Raw genomic sequence first — 12,341 nt, forward strand, 5'->3', positions numbered from 1 at the left:
TTCTGCCCGTGGTTGGATGGGACCCAGACCACGCTCATTAGCCCGCTTTGCAGGAGGCGGGGAAGTGTAGTGTCTGTCTGTCTGCGGAAGCTCACCACTGAGCCACACTGGCTAGAGAGTTTGACTTTTAGGCTTTCTTTTTTTTTTTTTCTACAAACAGAATTTGACAAAACTGATTTTGTTCAATTCCCTTTTGAGTAACAGCTGTGTCTGAAATAAGCAACAGTGTTTAGTCCTGAGGATGAAGCAAGAAGCAACCTTCTAGGTAGTAATGATTCATTTAAGACAAAGTATTCATCGTGTAGATTAGAACATCATTTGTGAGACTTGTAGGGAAGTGAATAGCCTAGCCTTACATAGCCATAAGGTGGATGGTATTTAATTTAAAATTAAATAATGTGTTAGTTTTCTTACTGTTTTATAACATTGCTTTCAAAGAATTACATTACCATAGTGTCTCTCCTCCAGTACTTGTAGAAACTGCATACTATCATTGGTAAGTGGTTATTTTCAAGAATGTAACAATGTTTTCAACACTATATTATGAATATGAATCATATTGTATGCCCTGAAAATTTTATAACCATTTCTTTTTAGTGTATAGGTTATATCAAAACAATCATATCAATTACATGAGGCACCTTGATAACCATGAAGCAATTGTATTGGTGCTTCTTTATTGTTAATGCAAATTTCTTTTTCACGTTATCTTTTTATCTTTCATGTCTAGTGTTAGTAATACGTATAACATCTACAGTGTTTTGTATCATATAAGACAGTGTTGATATGTAGGTACTGTCAGTTTATCAAGTAAACTTACAATATTGATACAGTCCTGTAGATATTTTTTCTTCCTTATGATTTCTTAATATTTTCATTTGTCTAGTTTACTTTATTGTAGATACAGTACATAGTACATATAGCATACTAAATGTTTGTTTATCAACTCATTATGTTATTGATAAGGCTTCTTCTGTTCAATAGTCGGCTGTTAGTAGTTAAGTTTTGAAAAAGTCAAAGCAATACCTGGATTTGTGACTACAGATGGTGGGGCATGGTACCCTTAACTCCCATGGTGTTCAAGGGTCAGCTATATATACATAAAATACATTTGAATAATTCAGTGTTGTCTTGATGAGCAATCTGTTTCTTAAATGTCCTACAAACCAAATTTCAAGAACACTTAAATTGCATCACTTTACTTCCTTTAAATTATTAAATTAACAGGGATTGTTGGGTTCAGCTGTAATTTGAATGTTTACAGATTTTTTGTTTTAAATATTTTTCTTACACCAGTGATTTTGTTTTTTGTTTTTAAATTGTAAAGCATAACTTTATTAGATCCTGTCTTTTGGTTTGGAAATGAGAATGCCTTGTTTTTTACTTGTGTTTAAGAAACATCTGACTACTTTATTCATCTAAAGTTATTAAAGACCCTTTAATTTGAAAAAATAGTTTCCAGTTTATCTTTTGGTTGTTTGAATATTGTTTTAAACATTTAAATAAAGTACGTTTCTATTTTTTTTAATGGTTATTCATATATCCTTTGCAGGCCACTTTAAGAAAAATGGCCCTGTCGGCCCAACAGATACCCAGGTGGTTCATCTCAATTAAACGGAGCAGCTTAATTACTGCTGCACAACTCAGAAACCATTTTCAGAGACCAGGACAAACATGGTTGCATGGACTTTCTGCTCAGCCTCAGGTGTCCTCTGACAATTGCTTTCTCCAGTGGGGATTTAAGACTTACAGGACTTCCTCCAAATGGAATAATAGTTCCCAGTTTACCAAATCAAGTGGGCAAGAGATTAATTCTGCCCAAAGCACTATGCTTCCTTCCGTGAATGAGCAGTCACAAAAGATACCCATCTTTGATTCTGAGCTGTCTCTAGAAGGTAATTCTGAACTTTCAGAAAAGTTCCTTTTGCCCCACTAGTAGATTGAATAAGCTACCTGTTTATAGTCTTAGCCTATTGCAAGTCATATTTCGTACCAGGCAAGAAAAATAACATTGCCAGTTCTATTTACTTCTACTTTGCCTCTATTTTACTAAGATAAAATGTTTGTAGGCTAATATGTATAAAATTACTTTATAGCTCTATATACAGCATTTGCTTTCTACATACTTTATTTAGATCCGAAAATTTTTTTCAGGTAATTAGGTTTATTAGGGTATGATTTATATCAATAAAAATGTATCCTTTTTGGGTATATAGTTCTATGATTTTTTTTATATAAATTTTTTTAAAATATATTTTATTGATTTTTTTACAGAGAAGAAGGGAGAGGGATAGAGAGTTAGAAACATCGATGAGAGAGAAACATCAATCAGCTGCCTCCTGCACGCCCCCTACTGGGGATGTGCCCACAACCAAGGTACATGCCCTTGACCGGAATCGAACCTGGGACCCTTGAGTCCGCAGGCCGACGCTCTATCCACTGAGCCGAACCGGTTAGGGCTAGTTCTATGAATTTTAACATAAGCATTTAGTTATGTAATGACTACCACACTCAACCAATACAACAGTTATATCATCCCCGAAAGCTCCCTTGTGTCACTCTTTAGTCAGTCTTCTCCCTCCTGCTATTCCTAGTCTAGGAATGTTTCTATGCAAGAATATTTCACTGCAAATGAGATATTAGGTTAAGTAGAATATGAAAGACAATAAGGGGAGGAGATTTGGGAGGCCAGGAGGAGAGACTGGCTATAAGAAATTAGAAAGTGGTGGTTAGAGGCAAAAAAAAAAAATCAGTCCTTATTTCTTAGGTAGGTTATAGTTTCCAGTATCTTCCATAATTGTTTAAGACTAGAGAGAGTCACTTAACTGTTGATTAGAAGTGAAGGAAAGGGGAAGGACTCATCTTTATGGAATAGAAATTTACCAAGAAATTTCTTATCTTGGAGGAAGAGTAATTGATTTCTGAATGATCTTAACCTTTCCTATCAGAAGGTAGAAAATATTTGTACTTCTTAGATGTTTAATCTTGCAGTGATCCCAAGATTTATAAATAAGCCAACTAGGGAAGCCAGGCATTTAAATACACACATAAGAATAGCTAGAATGCAGGTGGTGGTTGTAGAAACAGTTTGAAGTGTACAGATTGGAGAGCTGACTTGCTTCTCTCTTTCCATATGGCTGTCTTCACAGGCCTGGACGATGTGCCTCCATTGTCTCCTTTGCAGCCAGTTTCTGAGCAGGAGGCTGTTCGGATTATTGCAGACCCTCCTTTGCCCCCCGATTCATTCACACTTCGAGACTATGTGGATCATTCTGAGACTCTGCAGAAGTTAGTGCTTCTAGGTAAGTCTTGAGTGTACTCTTCATTTCTTTTTACTTGGTTTAAATCCAGCGTTTATAATTTATCACAGTAGTATATACACATGAGCAAAAGTCAGACTGTGTGGATGGCTTCTAGTGAAAACTGTACTCCCGCTTCATCCTTCCTGACATGGCATCCCCTTCCCCAGAGGGTCCACTTCTGTAGCTCTTTCTGTGGGTATTTAACCCTAAATGTTTTTGTAGTTACTTACTGGTCCAGTGCTGCTGTTTGGCTCATTCGTTTCAGACATCAGTTGATCTCATATATACACACACATGTTCCCCCGTTCTCGTCAATTCTCCCAATATAGTTATAGTAACAAGTTTTAGATGAGTCTTTAGTCAGTGCTTACATAATGACCATAAATATTCCTCACTGCTCTCCAGGAAGTGTATTATGATTATTTTCCTTCCTGTAAAACTTTTCATTTTTCCATGAGTAATACTTGTCTTGTTTTTTATTAGTTTTCTTTGTTCCTCGGGCCACATTTTCCCACACCTTCCAGTGGCCTCTCAGGACAGTTTTTCCTACAGTTAACCCTAAGATGATGTATTTGTTCCATTTCCCCACTACCCCGACCTTCCCCCTGGATGTGATGGGTTCTCTAGGACTGCTCCATAAGTATCTGAGCTCTTGACATAGGATGTGCTTGGATTTGGGTAGTTGAAGGCACCCCAGGGGTCTGCGAGCTCTTACTTAGTCCTCTTGTTTTCAGTCTAGCACCTTACTGCCGCCTTCTGCTTTTTCCATCGTCTATGGGTCTGGCACTTCTCTTACTTGATTTTCCCAGATGATGAATCTTCTTTCTCCTGGAGGATTGAGAGGAAGGTAAGTAAGGGATTATCTCAGATCCATCTAGTTTAGGTCCTCACTTTTCACTGAAAATTTAGGAGCTTCCTAACTTGATAGTCTTCTCATCAGCAATATTGCCCTGATAATCTCTCTAAGGTTAGTGCTCTGTCTAAAATGCAAATCCGACTGTCATAACCTACTTGAAATCCTTTAAAGCTTTCCCATGGCTTCAAAGTTCTTCCTGGTCCCCCCACTGGCCTTTTTAGCTTCACTGCTTGCCACCCTTCCTTTGGTTGGTCATCTTGGGCAACTGGAGAACTTAATTCAAGTTCATGTAACTTCTGAAATATCTTCTCTGACCTTCCAAACAGAGTGGCCTTTCTCTGGGCTCACCCCCTCCTTGCTTCGATCCTAGCACTAATAACATTGCGATTGTTTACTCATGTCCTTGGGCAAGTGCCTAAATGTATAGGGAATGGCCATGTTCTCAAGAAGCTTCACGAATTCACAAGCACCTAAATATATACATACGAATAGCTAGAATGCAAGGATGAAAGTGGTAAGTCCCATACGAGGGACACAAATAAAGCGATGTGTGGGTTCAAAGGGGAGAGAAAGATGACTTCTGCCGCAAGCAGGGGAGCCAGTGTCCTTCCTCTTAGAACAGCTTTCTCAGCCTTGTGATCGGTGCTCTGGGTAAGACAAGATAAAATAACAGGGTCCCTACCTTCAAATAACTTACAGTACACCTAGAGCTGTAGAATATGTGCTGATACTTCAGGTGCACACCTAAGAGTTAACTTAAATGACAGTATTGTAGAGGAACCATGACTGCCTTGTCAGACAGTATTTCTGAGGACCTAGCGATCTACTTCTCTGTTTGCTTCCCAGATCTGTTTTCTGCCTTTCTCTCCCTGTTCTCCATCCCCGGAGGCTAACGTCTGTGCACTAGGGTTCCTTTGCCAGCTGACTTCTGGGCTGCTTGAGCCCAGTGGGAGGCACCTGCTGGCGGAGAGGGAGGCAGGTAGGAGTATTTTTTTCCTGTTCCCTCCCTGCTCTGCGTCATGTAACTGTCTCCTCCATGACAACAGCTCCTACTGAGAAACCCTTTCTTAATTGCTTCCAGCTCCCTTTGGTTTGGGTAATACTTTACCTGTGTCTTTAGCTCTAGGGGTGCCCTCATTTGTTCTCTTAATTGTGCTCACACCACTGTCTAGAGCAGGGGTGGGCAAACTTTTTGACTCGAGGGCCACAATGGGTTCTTAAACTGGACCGGAGGGCCGGAACAAAAGCATGGATGGAGTGTTTGTGTGAACTAATATAAACTCAAAGTAAACATCATTACATAAAAGGGTACGATCTTTTTTTTTTTTTTAGTTTTATTCATTTCAAACGGGCCAGATCCAGCCCGCGGGCCGTAGTTTGCCCACGGCTGGTCTAGAGTCTCTCCTTTAAAGTTGTTTTCATTTGAACTTTCTAGGGCAATTTCTTTTGCCTGCCAGACCCTGAGAGATACAGTAAATAAATATGTGTAACACTAACCAAACAGCAGTAATGTTTGTAGTTACTGAAATGATGGGATAAAGCCAACTTAGACTGTGGTCACCTAGAAGTTAGAATCATTCTTTATTATTCGTTTTATATATCCCCAGAACCTACCGGAAGGGCCTGGTCCATAGTAGGCATTCATGACTATTTTTCAAGTTAATGAAATTGTAAGCCCATGATTTATGCTGACAGCAGTGTGCCCTCCTGATGAGATTCAGTTCTCCGTTTGCTGGGAAAAAGCAGCTTTTCAGGATTTTTGTTTCAGCACAGTCAGGATGTGACAGCTCATGCTGAGCAAGGCACTTTAGCACATGTAAGCTGTAATATTTAGTTAAATTGAAGTCTGAACCCTTTATGTTATTTTTAAAGCATCCCTTCCCCCATTTTGCAGATTTTTGAAACTGGTTTCTAATTTATTTGTCCATTCAAAAATTTCATTTTTTAACTTAATATTTTAAATTGCAAAAAAATTGTATCGAGTTGTTAAAAGTGCAAATATTACAAAAGAGCTCTTAACCCCTCTACATTGTCAGTTCCACTTTTCCAAAGGTAACCCTCATTATCAACCTTTTTCTATGCAAATATTACCATACAGAAAGCTATACATAGGTTTTGTACTTTTTTGTAGTCAAACTTAATATTATTTTTTAAATTCTGTGTTTTCTTTTAGTAATTTTAAAGTTGGTATACTTTAGGTTTATATCTACATGAAATTAATTTTCGAATCAGATATAGAAGGAATTCTTAATTTTTTCCAAGTGGTCCCATTGTATTCTACTGAATAGTTTTCCCCTTTTGATTTGAATGCCACTGTTACTGTAGGCCAGATTTTTAATTCATCCTGGCTCTTTTTCTGGTCTTCATTCTGTGTGTGTATCTATAGTCTTTTTCTGCTTTCAACCATCTTATGTCAATACCTGATTAATACCCAGAAATTTGAGTTTAGAATATGGATCTAAAAATATCAAATAATAATTTTTCTATTTGTAGATACCATTAAAGAAAGAATGTTTTTATTTCATTGCTTTTATATTTTAGACTGCAAAGTTGCATCTATAAATCAGTTTGAGTTATTTTTAACCTGATGAAATATGTTAATGAATATGACATTTGAATCTAAAATTAGGGTTTTACATTATCCTTAAATGTTTATTCTAAAGTAAGGAATAGGCCTTTCCTACTCATGTTTATTTTTTTAAATCATGTAAAAGGAAAAAAATGAGAGAATCAAGTGCTCGGTTTTAATGAGAATTTTGAATTACTGGTTACTTTGATTCTCTGCCTAATTAATGCTGACACCTAATTATATCCATAACCAAAGAATGATTTGAAATAACACCTTGATATTGCTCCTTTTTACTCTTTCTCTCCTGTCCTTGTGTGGTTTACTTAGATCACCTAGGAGTGGTAATTTAGCCCCAAATACACTGTTTTCCTCTATATATGACTTTGAAATAAATGCTGTGTTTTCATTTTTATTTCTGCAACCAATTCAGTTGAAAATACTTTCAAGTTTCTGTTGGCCTTTCTCAGTTCTCCTTTGGATAGGTTGTTGATTTCCCATCACTAATTTCTTAAACGTCTGTGTCTGAAGTTTTATGACTGAGTTAAGCAGTTCTCTTCAATGTTTGTATTTATTACAGGAGTGGACTTATCCAAGATAGAGAAACACCCAGAAGCAGCCAATCTCCTTCTGAGACTGGATTTCGAAAAAGACATTAACCAAGTACTCCTGTTCCTTAAAGATCTGGGGATAGAGGATAGCCAACTGGGAGCATTCCTGACGAAAAATTATGCTATTTTCTCGGAAGACCTTGAAAATCTTAAGACCAGGTAGGGTTTTTAGAATGATTCCCACATAACCCACGAAGTGATTCTAAAGGAAATATATGTCTGATACATGGTATAGAAATATTGTAAGTGTTAAAGGGAGGCATAGAACTTAGTTGAAATCTCAATTTGCCATTAAGTAGCTGGTAGTTTTGTAAGTTATTTAATTTCTCTGGATCTATGTGTTTTCAAATGTAATATGGAAATTTTATCTGGTTCACAAGGTTTGTGTGGGGTTTTTTTTTTCCTGGTAAGAATTAAACAAGATAATGTCCTGATATATTTTAGACATTTACTATAGTAATAACACTGACTTTTACTCTGTTTATAGATTTTTAAAAATCAATACTGTTATTTTATAGTCAGACTTTCTATATTTCACTACCTTATTTTGGTTTCCAGAAATTTAGCAGGAAATGTCTTCATTGTTAACAAAATACATATCGAAAAACTACAGTAAAAATTAATTATGAAAATACATACTTAGTAAATGCACTAAAATTCCTTTCAGTTTCTCTGAGATACTAAAATAAATTTCATCTCATACTTGAGTCTTTCTTTGTAAAAAGAATTCTGAATCTATTTTCTTAATTTGTGTATTTTCTATTCTTAGACCAAAAAAATTCTTAAACAGAATCCATTTCTTTTTTTTTTCTACCAACTAACAAAATAAGTCAGATTAACTAAAAAGTTAATTATTTTCTGCTTTTAAGTATAAATGGGGACCATTCTAGAGCTGGATGGTTGCCTGATTTAACCATATTTAGGCCATTATTGTAGACTTAGAGGCCCAATGCACGAAATTCGTGCAAGGAACTCAGCCCTCACAGCCCTGGCTTTATCCGGAAGGACAAACAGAAGGTCGTCTGGAAGGACAAACAGAAGGTCATTCGGCTGTCCGGTCTAATTAGCATATTACACTTTTATTATTATAGATGGGATTTTTTTATTATTTTATTTTCTCTTGGGGGGTATGGAAGTCTTTTTAAAAACAGTAATTATTTTGGAAAGTAGCATCGCTAGTAGATGTTTATCATGTATGTGTATTTGTGTTTCTTTAGAGTGGCTTATCTACAGTCAAAAAATTTCAGTAAGGCAGACATCACACAGATGGTCAGGAAGGCGCCATTTTTGCTGAATTTTTCAGTGGAAAGACTGGATAACAGACTGGGATTTTTTCAGAAAGAACTTGAACTTAGTGTGAAAAAGGTAAAGCAAAGGGGAGAGCCCTTGCTGGTTTGGCTCAGTGGCTAGAGCATTGGTCTGCAGACTGAAGGGTCCCAGGTTCAATTCCGGTCAAGGGCACATGCCCGGTTGCGGGCTCGATCCCCAGTAGGGGGTGTGCAGGAGGCAGCCGATCAATGATTATCTTTCATCATTGATGTTTCTATCTCACTCTCCCTCTCCCTTCCTATCTGAAATCAATAAAAATATATTTAAAAACGTGGGAGGAGAATTTTTATATTTCCATGTCAGCTATATTTAGTAATTGTTAAATCTCATATTTCTAACAGCTATGAATGAAGAAACCTGCTAGCTTAAACATGTAGCTCTATTATTTTACAATATTCCATCAAATTGTTACCTTAAGTTTTGTTTTTAGTATGTTTTTTTCCTCAAACAGTTTTACATTTATGTATTTATGGGGTTCTTAGCCCTTTTCTGAGGGTCATTTTAGAATTTTTAGTTTTGTATTTTCTTGATTGCTTAGGCTTCCCAAACTAGTTGCACATATAGTAATGATAGACTGTTTTATAACTGCAGACTAGAGATCTGGTAGTTCGTCTCCCAAGGCTACTAACTGGAAGTCTGGAGCCCGTGAAAGAAAATATGAAGGTAGGATGATTTTAAGCTTTTGAAAAATCAGCTTCTTTCTTGAAGTGTTAAGTCCTCTGAATAGGATAGATTTTCCTATTGTCATCTTAACCTCATTTATGTTATAAATGAGGTTCTTTCAAAAAAGATGAAAATAGGAAATGATAAATATCTAGCAAGCTATTTGTTTTAGGTGATGATATTTTCACATGTTCACCAGGTGTTACATGAGTAACAAAGCAAGCATGCTGAGGTGTCACACTGCCCACTCTCAGCAGCTGCCCCCTCCCACCCCCCCCCCCCCACCCCGACTGGGGGACTCTGGCGGGGCTGAGAGGACTGGGTGCCATCATCTTTTTGTGATGGATTGATGGTTAATTTGCATATTACCCTTTTGTTATATAGGATTATTACCTAAGGCCTCACAGTGTTTTCTGAGGCGCTCACAGTGTTTTATATTCAGTTGTAAAAGTTGTTGAGCACCTGCCCCCACACTGTGCTGGGGGGAGGCCCTGATCTCATAGAGCTTCCAGTCTAGTGGGGAGAGAGTGCGGAGTGATACAAGCCGGGGACTGGTGGGGGCGCTCAAGCTGCACATAGAAAACCGAACCCACGTTTGGGTGTGTAGTTTTTTCATCTCTGTCTGGAATTTTGACATATAATGTTTCAGATAACACTTGGGAGCAAAGGCTCAAAAAGCACTTTGAAAATCTTACTGCTGTATGGTAGGGCCCAAAACAACAACCTGACCAGGTCTCCCAAGCCACCATCATTCTGTCGCATAATGATGAGAGCTCCTTTGGGATCCGCCCATGCTGTGAGTAGCTCATTCTCAGGAGAGGGATTTGAAATTCCAGTTACCCCAGAAGTAGGAAGCTACGATCTCATGAGGGCATTGGCATAGCTGTCTCCAGAACTTACTGTCCTTATTTTAAATATTAAAAGAATCAATGTGTCCTCTAGCATATACCAAGATAACTTTCTATTCATGATTTATAGCAACTCTACTTTCTTTTAGGTTTATCGTCTTGAACTAGGTTTTAAACATAACGAAATTCAACATATGATCACCAAAATCCCAAAGATGTTAACTGCGAATAAAAGGAAACTTACGGAGACTTTTGATTTTGTGCACAATGTGATGAGCATCCCCCACCACATCATTGTCAGGTTCCCGCAGGTAATGCACACAGCTCCGTGAGAGCCGTCCTTGCCCTCTGTCTGCCGCCGCTCTCCAGCATAATGCTGCTCGCTTGTGACAATGCCTTGCTGTTTGTGAAGGAACTGGACCAAATGCAGTCTGGTGCTGAGGGTTGTGTGAAAGTCATATTTCTTTTGCCCATCTTTTTATCAAGATAACACTTTGGAGCAAAGGCTCAAAAAGCACTTTGAGCCCTAGCTGATTTGGCTCAGTGGATAGAGCATAAGCCTGGGGATTGAAGGGTCCTGGGTTCAATTCCAGTCAAGGGCACACACCCAGGTTTCGGGCTCCATCCCCACTGTGGAGTGTGCAGGAGGCAGCCAATCAGTGATTCTCTCTCATCATTGATGTTTCTTTTTCTCTCTCCCTCTCACTTTCTCTCTGAAATCAATAAAAATACATTTAAAAATAAAAACATACACACATAGATTTGAGTCACCCCAAACTCTAGATTCTTGAAACCCCAGTCGTAGAACTGTTGCAACCGTATTGGGACTCTTAGGCTCCTAGTGGTCTGGGTGGTAATGCTGGGAAAACAAAACAAAACTTATCAATGGAAAAATACATTAACTGACAATAGGCTGTGAGGAAACTGATATAGACTAAATTTTTGACAGATACATTTATAATTCTGGTGTGAAACTAATTGTCTGAAGCAAATAGCAGTTATTGTTGGCACAGCAGTTTTATGATTGATTAACATGGGAAACAATTATAACTTAATAGGTATGGTTAATTTGTCATTTCAGAGCAGGATGGTGGATGGTAAAGGATAATGACATGAGGAAATATCTCGCTAAGGAAAGATTGGTACACTTCTGGTTATATTCAGGATTCCATAAAACTTTGTCTCCCCACTCCCTCTGCACTTCTCTGAGGCAGAGCTGGAGTCCACATCAGGGAACAGGGAATCAGTAATTCTCAGGCCAGGTTTGGTTTTTTTTTTTACTCCCTGATAATTTTAATGGATCATTAACAGAATGAAATTTTCCTGTCTCTGGATTGATTAGTCAGTGTTCTTTGACTACAATGTAGCCCTTAATTTTTTTTATAATTGTTCTGTTTGTAAGTTTTGAGTCCCTTTTTAATCATAATTTCTTAGTGGAAGCTATAAACCTTGGGCATTTATCAGGTTTACTGAGCATGTGGTCAATACTTCACATTTGTTAGCCTGTTAACATTTTTAGCCATATAAACATTTTAATAGTTCATCTTTCAGTGCATAATTTTTTAAAACTCTTTTTCTTTTGTAGGTATTTAATGCAAGGTTGTTTAAAGTCCAAGAAAGACATTTATTTCTGGCCTATTTAGGAAGAGCCCAGTATGATCCAGCAAAAGCTAACTACATCTCTTTGGACAAATTGGTATCAGTGCCTGATGAAATATTTTGTGAAGATCTTGCCAAAGCCTCAGTACAGGACTTTGAAAAATTCTTAAAAACTCTTTAGTTTTTGATGAATGTTAAAATGTAATCATGTAAAATAAAAGTGTGTATTAATAAATTAATATACTTCAAAAGAAATGCCTTGAACCTCAATTGATATTGAACACAATTTCTTGATATTATAAATTTGAGTACACTTGTGGTAGATCTTTCTTAAAAGTTCCTAGTGACTTAATTCTTTGACTCAACCATTTCCTTCCTTCTGGGGAAGGAGAAAACTCACAATATAGCAAGCTTAGAGAAACAGCCGGTTTTGCTATATATAGGCTGGCGTTGCCATTTCTGGTGAAGATGAGAAGTGGAGGATTTGCCTCTTAAAGTCACAGGGCTTTTATTTTATTTTTTTAATCTTTTTTTTTTTTTTCCAGAGAGGAGAGGGAGCAAGAGAAA

The 12,341-nt window shown here is 37.4% G+C and overlaps 1 protein-coding gene across 2 annotated transcripts; it reads left to right on the forward strand.

Annotated features, from left to right (window-relative positions):
• The first annotated feature begins 153 nt into the window (after positions 1–153).
• MTERF3 (mitochondrial transcription termination factor 3) lies at positions 154–12,033 on the forward strand. 2 transcript variants are annotated; one of them, XM_014467566.2, is made up of 9 exons: positions 154–367; positions 469–496; positions 1,553–1,895; positions 3,150–3,302; positions 7,305–7,494; positions 8,553–8,700; positions 9,256–9,327; positions 10,325–10,486; positions 11,761–12,033. In XM_014467566.2, exons 3-9 carry the CDS (start codon positions 1,568–1,570, stop codon positions 11,953–11,955), a joined length of 1,248 nt encoding a protein of 415 aa, XP_014323052.1. In that variant the 5' UTR covers positions 154–367; positions 469–496; positions 1,553–1,567; the 3' UTR covers positions 11,956–12,033. The 2 variants fall into 2 exon arrangements, with proteins under 2 accessions (XP_014323052.1, XP_014323053.1); XM_014467567.2 differs by lacking the exon at positions 469–496 and having other exon boundaries at positions 335–367.
• The last annotated feature ends 308 nt before the right edge of the window (positions 12,034–12,341 follow it).

This window comes from Myotis lucifugus, unplaced genomic scaffold, assembly GCF_000147115.1.
Source record: "Myotis lucifugus unplaced genomic scaffold, Myoluc2.0 scaffold_403, whole genome shotgun sequence".
NCBI lineage: Eukaryota > Metazoa > Chordata > Mammalia > Chiroptera > Vespertilionidae > Myotis > Myotis lucifugus.